Source organism: Phalacrocorax carbo, chromosome 1, assembly GCF_963921805.1.
Source record: "Phalacrocorax carbo chromosome 1, bPhaCar2.1, whole genome shotgun sequence".
Taxonomy (NCBI): Eukaryota; Metazoa; Chordata; class Aves; order Suliformes; family Phalacrocoracidae; genus Phalacrocorax; species Phalacrocorax carbo.
Window position 1 is genome coordinate 184064844 of NC_087513.1, and position 14855 is coordinate 184079698.

The window sequence follows — 14855 nt, forward strand, 5'->3', positions numbered from 1 at the left end:
CGCTAAACCACGACAGATCCTAATAAAACACTCTGCTTACATGCTTATTTGGATTGTTTCCTCAGCTTTTAGGTCTGTTTTAGTACAAATTTATAAAGATGCAATTATTTTTTCTTTGTATTATTGATATCATAGTAGCACCAATTTACTTTGTCTCAGGATTTCGTTGCACCCTGCGGAGCACAAAATTCTGTCCTCTCCAGAAATCTAGATGAACTGAAGATTTATAAAAGCAGTAATTCTAAGCTGCAGGATCTGAATGTCTGTGCATATGGGTGAATATACGTGAACGTGTTCATGAGCACAAACACAAAACCATCATGCAACCCTGTTATACTCTGCCATGTCAAACACAGGAACAGTAGGCCAAAGAATTTATGAGAAATTATATTCTACCTGTAATAATTACATTAATATTTCCATCAATCTTTTTTCAATCTAGGATTCAGTAAGTCAAGAAACACTCTATAAGTGAATACATTGCCTACTTTATGATTATAAGCAGAACAAAAGAAAAGCATTGCTATTTTAAAGAGCATTAAGATACTTTGTATTTAAAATACTTCAGACAAAAAGTATCCTTCAATTCATAAACATAAAAGTCAGACTCTATCGTAACCTTTAGAAAATAATCATCATTAAATCAGAATTCACGATTTTGCAGTTAAAATGTGTGTAGGAAGCCGTCACAGTTCCTAGGTACCTGTTTGCTAAGTTGTTATCCATCTAACGTTTTCTGTAGAAAAACTGCATCTGTGATGTATTACTGTTACACAGCAGGGTCGTTTTCCCCCATGAAATTATTAAAACCAAAAATTCTATAGCAGCATAAAGTTGCATTATTCTGGAAGTATTGTATGCCGAACATGGAATTTTTATAATGTAGGCTAGTATAAACATTGTATACTGTATTCACAGTTTGAACGTGGTATTTTCTCACATAGCAGAAAAACAGACTCAGCTATAAATAAACGTACAGAAAAAATATCTGCCTGTGTACATCTGCTCTCCATACCTTGAGACTATCTGAACATCTGAATATGACGATTTCTTCAAAATGCAGAAGTTTTCATTAAAAAATTAAATAAAAATACATGAACAATAATTGCATCTTTTTCTAAAACCTTCAAGCATTAAAACATTTGTAGTGATGAACTCAAATTTTCAAGGAAATAAGATGTACTGTACCTGTAAATGTTTTACAATATTCACAACTTCTCTAGTTGAATAGGGATAGTTAATAATTCCTTGGTCAGCTAAGCTCCTCAGTTCTCCAAAAGCAGCCACCAGTTTCTGAAGAATTGGCTCTGGAACATCAGGACCATATTGTCTAAGCATAGCCAGTTCAGACTGTGGTTTAGGATTATCAACAGCATGGCAACTGAAAATGTCCCCTAAAAAAGAAAAAGCATACAGGTAAGTAATTTACAAAGAGACAGCATCACAACAGGCCCTTTAAGTTTCGTACAGCACCTTAAATGAAAAAGCAATGGTTCAAGAGGACGCTGAGTACCTGCTTGTTAAAACAAAACAGGACAAAAACTACTTTGAAAAACGTGAAGGACAAACTTGCTGTGAAGAACATCAAAGTTCCCAGAAACACAGAGATCTCTCCTGTCATTTTAATGAAGGTGATCACAAGGGAGAAATTAATTTCAAGAAGAAACACAAGTCAAATGAATGCAGAAAAAAAAGAAAAGAAAAAAGGTTTAAAGAAAGAATAACAGGTTGAATGCGATGAATTTGTGAGTCCCTTCCAAACACCACAGGATGCAGGGATGCCCTAATGCAAACCCAGTTGAGAGGTCTAGAGGAAATACTGGATTTATCTTTTCCCTCTGCCTTTCTTGAAGTATGGTAAGAAAATTGGCAAGATATTCTTCCCATGTATTTGCATTGTATTGGACCCAATCATATAATCTATAAAATGGAGTTCATTCTTAAGAGTCCTTTAACTGTCGTACAAAACTTTGGGAAACCATGATCAGATCATGCTGAAAAGGGACTTGGATTAGAAGTAGAAGAGCCCCTCTGCTCGAAAAACAAAATCAATGAAGAACCCCAAAACCTCAACCAAGCCTCTGCCATGTGGGCCAAAAGCAACAACGCTGGGATGACCAATTTTGTTTAAAAGGTCCATGTAAGGAGGGAAATTAGGTCATGTAAAAGAAATAGGCTATACTAAAACATCTTGGGGCAACACAGATAGGTAAAATTGGGAGCCAATGAGTCTCTGACACAGAATCCCCATTCACTGGGAACTATATCTGAAAAACAAAAAGCTATCATCCAATATGGAATTGGGTTTGCACCTGTTTTTAGGAGTATATTATTATTTCTTGCAGAATACGTATTACGGCCAAATCTAACAGAGAAAAAACACATAAATTAAGGTACATGCACACAAATGACTAAAATAACACAGTCAGTGGACTCTGGAGGGCTATTCAGTTCACAGCCCTGGTGTAACACTGCCAAAGCCTTGCCAGAGGCCTGCTTCGACTAACACTGGGCTATACAGGCCGATGAACTGTTCATCACTTGCTCTTATGCAATGTAAATTCTTGCTTTTGCTGTGAAATGAAGCTGTGGGGAATCTTTGCTGATACACAGGATTTTTAGGACCTGCCAGGAGCTTTCTGAAATGAGGCTGCTGTTGATATGAAAAATGCTGATGTGAAATTCGGACAGCCTTACCCAAAACTAGGATGAATTCAATATCTTATCAAATACATGTATTAACAAGCGGGTAACATAGTGCTAACACCAAAAAAGACAGTACCCTCCACTGCTGAGAGGAGAGAAAAGAACCATCCATCAAGCTCCCATCTCTTGTACTGAAGAGGACAGCATCTGGCCTGTGGCTTGTTTGATATGGGGAGAAAAATGGTGAGCAGTTGTGTTAACCATTCACCTCATGTATCAAGCTGCTTACAGCTCAGGTTTCTGCTATATTTGTATCCAAAATATGCTCATTAACAAAGATTTCTTTTAACCTTTTCTGTCTGCTGTGCTTGTCCAGGTCCCATAAAACAAATTAGTTGTAACACAGATGGCCACATATAGCTGTTCACTTCAGGGCAAGCTCAGGCACCTAAATTTACATGCTAGTCTTCAAGCTGAATATCACCCAGAGTGCCTTATGTGAAACAAAGTATCAATATGCATAAGGACCCCTTCTCCACATGAAATCTAATGAATAAAGACAGTCATTTTATTAATAAATTCTATTAAAGATCACCATTTAATATGAATCACTTACCTAGTGTGCCAAAAAAGTCATTACCCAAGAAAGGAAATCCAGGTCTATTTGCTAGAACTATCATTCTAAAATCAGGATGAATAACTATTACATTTTCTCTCCCCTCTACAAGACCATGATCTGCAAAAGAAGTAAAATTTATTAATTGCATATTTAAGTTTTGCATCATGAATGAATTAAATTACCATAATTAGATTAGAAGAATTCTTCTTAGAATTAGGAGAATTCCACTCTAATTACGATGTCCTTAGAAGAACAGTTACAAAAAAAGGCTCAATAGCTTCTTAGCATGTCATTCAACTATGAGTGTTTTAGGTTCCGTTTTAAAGTTTCATAATCTGTTTCACGAATATTTAACCGAAGGGTTTAATTTAAAAAAAAAATAATAAAACCACATCCACTCTTCTCTGGGTGGGGACTACCTGTCCTGTTTGCATTTAATTTCACCAAAATGCTGAAGCCAATGGGTCAATAAAATGTGGTTTTATATAGGTCTGACATTATCTGATCTGGGAACACAGGACTGAAGTTCCTCCTGTTATTACAAAAATCTGTGAGAAGCCAGAGACACATGATTTCACACATGTGGAGACTCTGCGTCTCCAAAATGAGTCAGACTGGCCCCACTTGTTCCCTTGAAGCATGTTTCCAATGGCACGTGGAGCTTAGGAATCCTTTTACTTTCTCTAAAACACTATAGTAGCAATTAAGATTGGCTACCAAGATTTTTTTTAAAAATGCTCACTTACAGTTTATACTGACAAGCAAAGTTCAAGTGCTGTGCCACGCAAGTGCTGAATGATTGCTCCACCATACTTAAACATTGTTCCCAATGTTGTTAAAAATAAACTCATTATGTGAAGTACAGTATCTACTAACATCAAGAGGGCATTTCAGACATGGTCCTTCCTTGAAAATTAATGAAAAATATTTAGTTCCTGCAATTCATATGAATTAAATTCCATTAAATCACAAAATACTCTCATCCTGCAGGATACATTTAAATAATATAAGCATATGCAGTATCTGATTAGATGAAAGCCTTAACAATTCAACCTCAGACATACTCTTATCTTCAGTTCTAGATCTGATCAAATTATACCCCAAGTGTCCAGATGGGTATAACCAATATCATAATTTGGTCAACTAGGTCTTAATTTCTTATACACCATAAGAAGTGGAGAGGTCAGCTTAGAGTTTCTTGGGTTTTTTTCTTTTGTTTTGTTTGGTTTTTGTTTGTCTGGTTGTTTTTTTTTTTCTTTACTTTTTCAGCAGAATCCATGAGAATGCTAATCTAAGAAAACTTCTGTGGCTATTGCAAAACTAGTAAAGAAAATTACTGTAAGTTCTTTAACTGTTAACCTTACAGCATCAAGTACATGTTTCATTTGGACACTTTGGGTCCCTACTAGTAAGTCAACACGCTACATTTGGGGACTGACCTACTGGAAAGCAGCTCTGTTGAGAGGGACCTGGGAGTGCTGGCAGACAAAAAGGTGACCATGAGCCAGCAATGTGCTCTTGTGGCCAAGGCCAACAGTATCCTGGGCTGCATTCAAAGGAGTGTGGCCAGCAGGTTGAGAGGGGTTATCCTCGCCCTCTACTCTGCCCTAGTGAAGCCACATCTGGAGTACTGTGTCCAGTTTTGGGCCCTCCAGCTTAAGAAGGACAGGGAACTGCTTGAGCAAGTCCAGCAGAGAGCTACCAAGATGATGAGGGGACTGGAGCATCGCCCTTATGAGGAAAGGCTGAGACACTTGGGTTTGTTCAGCCTGGAGAAGAGAAGACTATAGGGGGGATTTCATCAATACCTATAAAGATCTAAAGGGAGCGTGTCAAGAGGATGGGGCTAGACTGTTTTCAGTGGTGCCCAATGACAGGACAAGGGGCAATGGGCACAAGCTGGAACACAGGAAGTTCCACCTCAATATGAGAAAAAAACTTCTTTCCTGTGAGGGTGCCAGAGCAGTGGCACAGGCTGCCCAGGGAGGCTGTGGAGTCTCCTTCCCTGGAGACATTCAAACCCCGCCTGGACGCATTCCTGTGCCCCCTGCTCTGGGTGTGCCTGCTCAATCAGGGGGGTTGGACAAGGTGATCTCCAGAGGTCCCTTCCAACCCCTGCCATTCTGTGATTCTGTGATTTTACTGTAAACGATCAAAACACTTTCTGTCTACTTACTGGCAACAATTCGCCTTCCATCTGACAAAACCATTTCCCCACTTTCTACTAAAGTTTTTAAAACACAGGTAACGTTTGTTGGTGCTTTGTCTGCCTCATCAATTACCAAAATATGTCCAAACTTCACTGCTTTTACCTAGAAAGGAAAAGAATCAAAACATCACAACCCGCCCGGAATAACTGCAAGAAACTGCGTTACCGATTTCTCAGTCAGTAGTAGCGATATCTTGGTGGCACTGAGACAAGAAAGGAACTCAGGACAGGGATAAGTTATGACCGAGCTGCAGTACAGAGACGAAGAAGCAGCAGGTGAGACAAGAAAGGTGGGTGTTTCTATTTCTTCAGGATAGATACGGAAAGGGCTGCACTATGGAGGGAAGTGAGGAGCCTGACTGAGAATGGAGTGCTGACGGAGAAATGCAAAAGCAGTTTGTATCTAGACTGTCAACATGAAGCTGAAAGAACTAAAGAATGGCTGCAAGAGCTGTCTGGAGTCCGACTAAGCAGGTAGGTGAGAGATCCTACAAAAGAGGAGAAGGAAAATACCACACTACCAGTTAGAATGTGTCAGGTTAATACTAAATTATTCTCTATACTTATTTTGCACATGCAGGCTCGCAAGACTATCACCTCACTCAGCATTTAGCAGGGCAAACATGAAAAATGTGACCAAAGTAAAAGTTAATGAAATGTTACCACACTCACTGACTATGCCATGAAAGTAATCAAATCAAAGAATTTTCTTATTTGAAAAGCCAGCTTGTTTAACTACTTGTTCTTAATGAAAAACATTTCCAAATATACAATCCAGATGTTACTACTGACCAGTGGTGAATCTTCATATACAATAAGACCATCTTTAACAGAAGGTTGTAGTGTAAGGCTTTGTACAGTGGTATCCCTGAAATGTGGAAAAATTGACAGTATTAATTAAAAATACACAGGAATTTTAGTTACAATAAAATGCAAAATGCATAAATAAGAAACTGAAGACTCTCTTTTTCTAAGAGGAAAAATGCTGTGCCAGCTTAGTGGTCAAAGGTGAGTATCCCTGTCTCTGCCAGAGCTTTCACAGTGGTTTTCAATTTCTCAAATCCTGGAAACAAAAACACTGAAAAATGAATCTGTATCTTTTGCACGTAGGCACATTACTACTGTTACTACTATTTCTAGCTAAGCATGCTTAAACTGTCATGACAAACAGGGGAATCTCCCCCGAGAAACCAAACAGGAATTTGCAGTATCATAGCCAAATCATTAATGTTTTAGTTGCTCTTCTCCACATACCACCAAGAAAAAAAGACAACTAAAAATACTCACATGGAATTCTAAAAATCACCTATTTTTAGTTCCATCTAAACCATACCAGATGGGATAATTTTTACTAGCACTTGCTACATTTTATATCACGGACAGTGTGAGCTCTTATATGGGACAGAGGCTTTAATAGCCTAGTATTTCTTTTTGAAATTGTATTTGTGTTTGAATTGCTCAAATGATTTTTTTCCTTCAAATTTAAAATAGTGTTAATTTAAATCTGTAATGAGAATATTCATTAATCTTCACTATTTTCATCCCACTGAATGTACAGATAAATAAAAAACAGTGGCAATTCAGAAAGATCCAGCAACAGACATGGCCACACTGGCGTTTTTGACATAAATTATGCCCGTAACCTAGGGAAAGCCCCTCCTGATTCTACAAAATACTTGTCAAAACCTGTGTCGAGATCTGTAAAACCAACCCCATTTACCTTGGGGTTCAGAGTAATCAATGAGCTAAGGAATAATCCAGAGATGGGTGGTGACAGAAGATCCCCAAGACTCCCATGGTTTCATGGGCAACAGGATACCCAACTCAGTCTTAGGGCAAGGAGGCTATGTCATCCCTTTCCTCCTGTATTTCAAAATTTGGAATAGTCTGCGCCAACAGAATGAGGGGCTACTTACGCTGCTTGAGACCCACACTCTGGGTGATAGGTAATGTTGGTAACCTATGCACTGCATGTGGGATCTGATGCAACAGAAATTCTTACCTTTCACAGCCATGCCATGTAACAAAACTGTTTGCTTAAGCTAAGCTGACTCACCATTACAAATATCCACCTTAGTTCTATCTTTAATTTTGTAACACCTTGTAAAAATCCAACAATATTCTGATAAGCTCCATGGGTACAGGAAATCAAAACACGGTACTGTTTGCAGCAAACTATTAAATGGCCAGCTTCCAATTACAGTTTTAAACTGACAGCATAATGTGCAAACTTCCTTTATTTGAAACTGCCGTCAGCAGGATTTCTGTCCCTAACAACTAATAATTCCTTGTTTAGCTTTAAACTCATGATTGATTTATCCCAGTGTTTCCCACACACAGGAATAAAGCACAGGGCAGGAATGGAGATTTGTAATATTTGGCTACTTCATCTGAACTTTAATCCAGGAGAGGAAAGGTTACGAAGCTGAAATCACCTCTACTTCATTTAACCCCATCAGCTGAGGCCTCTAACAAGCAGCAACGCACCCCAAAAGAGTAATGTTCATATTGTATTCACATGCAATACGTAATTTTTTTAAACCACTAAAATAAGCAGTATATTAATCCATTATCTTAGAAATCCTACCATGGATATAAAAACAAAGCTTCTATTGCCATCCTACTTGTCTACCCATTTCTACACTGGGCAGAGAAATCAAGAATGGATGCAAAAATAACAATAAACCAATGACCATTGAACACAGATTATTTAGGGACTAAGTTCTGAGATTCTATGTGTCAGCCTACCTCCACTAGCAGTTATCATTTCTGGTTCAATACTATACAGTCACAGGCATAGATTTTTACAGTGTGTAAACCAAACCCTAGAGCGTATGGAGGCACAGTCACAGGCTACTAATTAGTCAGAAATAGTTCATGGAAAAATGTTTTAAGGAATTAATCCAAGAAGAAAAGCGGAAGGATTTGTCAAACCTGAACTGTGATCTTCTTTAAGTAATAGAAAGGAGAAAATGGGAGGATCTAAGGAAAGCATAGGACAAGAATAAGGTAAAGGAAGATGAAGCATTACAGGATGATTTACAGATCATAAATTTGCACTTAGCAGCAAATGCATAAAAAAACTGAAGTGAATGGACAGTGGCAGAAAAGGAAGATCTCCAGTTGTGGCATGGATGGGCACAGGTGGCGACAGGAGAAAAGACAGAAATGTCAACTGGTATTCTACTGTGACACAAAATAGTGTATTTTACTTCTGGTGAGCTAGTTAATGCTCTGGCTCTGCAGAGATTACTCAACTCCCTGATACGGAATACTAATTTGTGATTACTAACACCAGCACCCCACAGAAATCCTTAGGATGATCTCATTCTGAGGGAATACAGAATTGACCGTATCTTTGGGGAAATAAACTCTTCTAGAGTTTACAGTTTACTGAAGTGCTAGTATGAAAGTTGGATGAATTGAAAAAACTTTGTAGAAGGAACCAAAATGAAAAACATTTGACATCCTAAATCCAGTTTCTAACTTGTTTCTTATTTTATCTGTGGTTCCCTCCTTTCTTCTACTCTACTGTTATTCAGCCTGAGTATTTTAAGGAAATATTTCAGGGGATTTGCAATGTATTATAGAAGCTAAATATACAGCCAAATATGAATTCCATTGGCTTGATGACATACATGAATGCAAAACTCTTGGACCTGCCTAGGCTATTACATTCAGCCATACGTATAAGAATGATTTTGCCAGGGTTAGCACAGATAAATGTTAGTTTCCTTTCAGAACCGTAAGGTATGCAATTAGATGTCATTAATCTCTGTTCTTCAGAAACCTAACATGACTTAAACATAGTAAAGAACAGCTAAAAATACTTTGCCTCCTCAGGGTTTTTTTTCTTCTTAAATTTCCACTTTGTAATGAATTATGTAAAGACACTGAAATATAGAATAATAAATATATGCTAAGTCTGAAATATTTCTGTACAATACGGTATGCAGATTTTCCTAAATGTAAAATATGTCTGGCACTCAAAACATTAGACTGTAGAATTTCACTCCCACAGGAAAGGAACTTAAAACTGTAAATCATGTTCACTTATTAATATTAGCATCTTAACTAGGCTCTAACAAAGATTTGAATATCGAAACCTCCTAATTTCATCACATTTGGCACCCAAAATGAAAATAGTTCTGACACAAAGAAGCAAGGCTGTGGGAATGTAGAAGTGAGTGAGAAAAGCTGTCTGACATACTGTCATCCTACTCAACTGAACTGATTTGTCGTCTCCTGATCGTTAAAGAAAAATATGAAAAGCTCGGTAATATCTTTCCTAAGATTATTTTTATAGAGCAAGCCATCCTCACAAGCTCTCCATAAAATAAAAAAGAAAGAAAAAAGATGTGCTACTGAAACTCAGCAACATTCCTGACAGTTCCACTCAATTCATAGTAGGACTTCTGAGAATTACTTTGATTTTTTTTTTTTCATTTATTAGCTCACATCACTGCCTTTTTTTTTTTTTTTTTTTGCCACTGGTGCATTATTTACCCTAAAGGTAGCTTTTTCTGAAGTCTACAGACTTCCTCGTACATACTAGTCTGTGATAGTTAATACTTTGACAGCAATGCCTTCTTTCTGGGGAAGAACTGAGATGTGGCAGGAGAAATTTCCATCAAGCACAGAACACTGTTAAGTCCATTCTGTCCCTGTCAATTTTCAAGATTTACCCAAATTCTACTAAATAATTTAATTTTAAAAATTACTCTAAAAGGAAGGGAAAGGAACTCCACCTGATAGCTATTTTTTTGTTTAGAATAGAATTCTCCTCCACACAAATCCAACCAATGAGCATTTCTTATTCCATTCATGGGAGACAGAAATGTTCTCCCAGGTTCTTTTCAAATGAAATTTGGAGTTGTTGGGAAGAGCTGAATACCTCTATTGATAGACCTTGAAACAGGGCAGGATGGGAGGCAAAAACGGAAAGGAAGTAAATCTCCAAGCATTCTGGATATCCTGTGGTGAGACACGGGAGCTGAAACTAGCCAGGAGGAAAAATTAAGGAACAAAGGAGAATTATGTTCCTCTTCTGAAATTTGTGTTAGTTCATCTGGGGGACTACCTGGCCGAAAGATGCTTTTTTAGAGAAATTAATGAATTAAATTATTCATTAAAAATGTTAACACTGTCTACATGACACATCTGCAAATATTCATGGCATGCTTTGACACTTGTCCTCCCCAGAACACTGAAATTCAAATACCAAACCAGAATTTGATCCTCCTTATAATTTGCTCATTATAATCTAACTTAAAAAAAGGAAAATGTATTCCAATGCTTTATTTCAGGACTGGAGTCCCCAAGGAATCTTTTGCCCAAACACCGGACACAGCATCAGGACCTTAGTTAACATTAGAAACATCCATATTCACTCGAATTACTCCATCTCGACAAGTGCTGAAGAATACTGTTTTGGCTTTTGTATGTACTTACACTAAGCCTGAAAGGTTAAGAAAACATCTGTGGAAGTCAACCTGGTGTTTCAGGGGTTGGTGCTCATGGTAACAAGCTTAGATAAACCAGATTCAGGTTTGGCCTTCCTCTTATTCTCCAGGAAAGGAAAAATCAGACACACAGAATACATGCTCTAATAATTGTTGCTCTTCATTTCTGTGAGGTATCTATCTAAACACCTACGCACATGGAAATATATATGTATCTTCTCCATTACATTTCAATCAGACATGAATATACCCATCTGCTGTGACCTCATTTCAAGAGTATTTGAAAAATAATTAGGCCAAGGGCCATCCGAAGCTGTTAATTGGTTAGCTAATCCACTCATGGATTATCCTGATGAAGGGTAGGCGATCTTAACACAAAGAAAGAATCTGCATGACACTGACATTTACAGGTGAATTTCTTTAGCCAACCTATCATACAGACACTGCATTGCATGATATGACCACTACATTTAGGAAATTCTGAAATATCTGAAAAGCCAACCAGTTGTCTCATTTCTCTGTTAAAATGACACTGTGAAGACTTTTTGACTTATCTGTATGCACTGATAATTAAATCCCCCCCCCTTTTTTTTTCTGCTAGGCTGTTATAGCTACTCAGCAGGACATATCTTTGTTTAAAATCCAAGAAATTATTTGGAATATAAAGGTATTCATTACTCAGTAGGACTGCAGGTGGCAGAACAAAGGCCAAAGGGAATTAAACGTTTAATTCAGTTTATATACTTAAATCAAGTTACAGAATTACTTATATGTGATACATCTTTCAAAACGGGATGCAAACTTTTCACATGGTTTGTTACAGCAACATAAGAAATCCACTCACCCTAATTGTAAAAACCCATAAATGACACCCTACAGCTCCCCTTATTATGTATAAGAATACACTTCACTGAGTAAACAGAGAGAAACTGTTACTTCAGCTTTAGAGGAAAATGAAACAACGGGATCTTCTAACCTAAGCTATTTCTCCGTAACAGCCACACAGCAGGATATTCAAGCTGAATTCAATGCCTGCAAAAAGACAAATGAAGTAGCTCTCTAACACCTGGAATCTGACAATAGCAGAGCTAGTCAGCCAGCTTATGAAAAGCAAACACTGGAAACAGAGACCATTAGCTTGCATGAACTCTTGGAAGCTTTGCATTGCAACTCTGTATTGATAGAAAATGTATTTAAGAAAAGGAGAAAAAACAACAAGGGTTAAAAACCATTATGCCACCTATTAGATGCTAGTCAATACATTCAGTGCTTCACAACTTAAACCCTTATAGCAAAAATAGGTCACCTTATTTATTTCCAAAACTGAGCTGTGTAAAGGATAAAGCACACACTGTAAGGTTACTGTACAACATTAAATGAAAATATTCTAAACATGTACATTTATGACCCAAAATCATCAGGAAAAATTACCTAGCCTTTTTTCTGTGGCTGCCAACATACAAACACACGACACACACACCTTCACTGTGTTTAACAGATTCCTCTAATCAACCAGTGCAGCTTCTGCTTGCTTCAACAACAGTCCGCTACAGAGATACCTTTACTGGGTTGTTTATTTTTCAAAACAGACCTGCAGAGCTGTATCAGCATTTCAGTTGTTTTCCATGTTTCAAGAGAAGATAACCAGATGCAATTCTGAGAACAAGTACATTGTAATTCTACAGTATCGGGTGTTAATCTGTGTCTTGGGCAAAGGAAGTTATTTCTTCTAAAACAACTTTTTTTAATTAGAATTTAAAAATATGAAGTCAATAAAGCTGAAAGGGTAGGTTTAAACGATCTCAATAGGGGAAACAGGTAATTAGATTTTATACTGATTATGTGTGCTGAAGAAGAGGGAAAGAAAATTAACATCTGAAGATTAATGGACAGTTTGCAGTAAGTATTGCTTGTAGGGACACCATAAGCTCATTTTCCTACCCCAAACCTCTCCATTAATTTGATTGTTAAAGATCACAGCAAAATTACGTTTATTTTGAAAAGGATAACATATGTAAACTCAGTTAATTTTTGGAAGAAAAGATCATCAGATTATTGTAATTTATTGGGGAACTAGAAAAGGCACAACACAAAATGTAGTAGATTTTTAAAATGAACCCTGTATCCCACTTTCCAATCACCAGTCACTAGAACAAACACAGTAACTTTGCCAGGAAGATGCAATACCACAAGTAAATTCTTTGAAAGGAAATGTAGCATTAGGAAAACAGAATCAAGTAGTGTAGTATCTTCTAAAATAATAGTAAGATTATCTGATAACAAATAGAATTTATATAGCAGTTCGTATTCTGTTGACAGTGGTGAAACATCAAATTTAGAACAAAGCCAAATTGCTTTAGCATATATGTTAATGCCTATAAAAGTGGAAAATTAATTATCTCAACTTGTAAGAAAAGATATCACATGGAGAACTAACACTTAGTATGGCTAATTTAGGGGCACAAACCCTTTTATTTAAAAGCTAAAGAAGAAAAGTTACTACGTTCTCCATTTTCATGAAAAAGCATCAAAGCGTATTTATAAGCAGTTTCAACTTATTTGACCTTAAAGAGAACAACTCTTGTACACCAGAAAACACTCCCTCTTTTTGACATATGACTTTATAAAGATTTGTATTTTCTTCTTTGACAAATAATTTCCTAGAAGGTTATTTTCTTGATACACAGAAAGAAAACACTTGAAGAGAACTAACAGTTTCACACCTGTAGATTCACTGAGGCTCCAACTAGCAGAAAATCCATTCCTAAGCCATCAATAAATTATTGATATAGATTACACTGCAGTCTCTACTCATCAAAAGCTTCTATTTCTGTAAGCAACAGGGATGTTCCTACACAACTAAATAACTGCAGTTCTACATACTGGACATCAAAGTTGTGGTTGACTAGTTATATTTATCCTGACTTCAGTGGCTGCATCTGTAGTAGCTCAGGGGAGATCTGGTTCTCCCACTAGCTGAGAGTAACTGAGTTCCCATCGCAATGGAAAGGATCACTACTCTTCATTCCTGAGCATTCTGAGTTGTGTAGAGGAATGCCTGTGATAGACACTCTGCAGAGATGTGGGCTGCAACTTTTGCATTTCCTGTGGCTGATCTATGGCTGAGACAGCATGAGGCCAGAAAGCATCTCCGAGAAACTTCTGCTTAACAACTGCTCATTATTTACACTTGTATCATAATAATAAATGTTCTAGAAGTTATTGAACTTAATCTCATTACACAAAATGTTCGTTTTTCACGTTCTGAAAACAATGATGAGTCTGAAGCTGTTTCTTAATTCCCTCAACTGTACCTACTGTTCCATACTGACATGTTGGGGCATCAGCTAAGGACAGTGCAAATGGACTCCCCACATGGAACAAACACTGCTGGATTATCTAATTTTATGAAGAGAAACTAAATTTTAACTTTTTATTTTCTTTTTTTCTACTGAACAATTTTGATTTAGCAAGACACGTTACTACAGCATACGTAGAATAAGAGCTAGCTGGGGTCATCCAGCTGCTACCTTGCAGAAATTGTTGGTAAATCACAGAATCAGAGTGGCTGAGGATGGAAGGGGCCTCTGCAGGTCATCTGGTCCAACCCCCTGGCTCAAGCAGAGCCCCTTAGAGCCATGGTACCCAGGACCGTGTCCAGACATCTTTTGAATATCTCAAAAATCAAGGAGTGTAATGTGTACGAAACTTGAAAGAAAAGGTGTGCCTTCCTGAAACAAGTAAAAGTGCTGCTTGGAACACACTTTCTTTCCACAATTAATTTTTCTTAAAGGGACTACCAAGACAGAGAGGCTTTTGTTCGCTGTTAGAGCAATTAGGAGCACAACTCATGGTGGCAGATAATAATTTCAGAGCGCTCCTGTTGCCAGTTACTCTCTTTGGCTACGTGACTTAAAGC

At 37.4% G+C, this 14855-nt stretch overlaps 1 protein-coding gene across 2 annotated transcripts in view; it reads right to left on the minus strand.

The window, feature by feature from the left end:
• VWA8 (von Willebrand factor A domain containing 8) overlaps positions 1-14855 on the minus strand; it is a 195603-nt gene that overhangs the window by 86431 nt on the left and 94317 nt on the right. For both annotated transcript variants that reach the window (XM_064440807.1, XM_064440806.1), the window contains exons 22-25: positions 6267-6342; positions 5442-5577; positions 3263-3382; positions 1189-1394 (exon numbers count right to left, since the gene is read on the minus strand). In XM_064440807.1, the coding sequence (XP_064296877.1) occupies positions 1189-1394; positions 3263-3382; positions 5442-5577; positions 6267-6342 (538 nt within the window). The remainder of the gene's footprint in view (positions 1-1188; positions 1395-3262; positions 3383-5441; positions 5578-6266; positions 6343-14855) is intronic.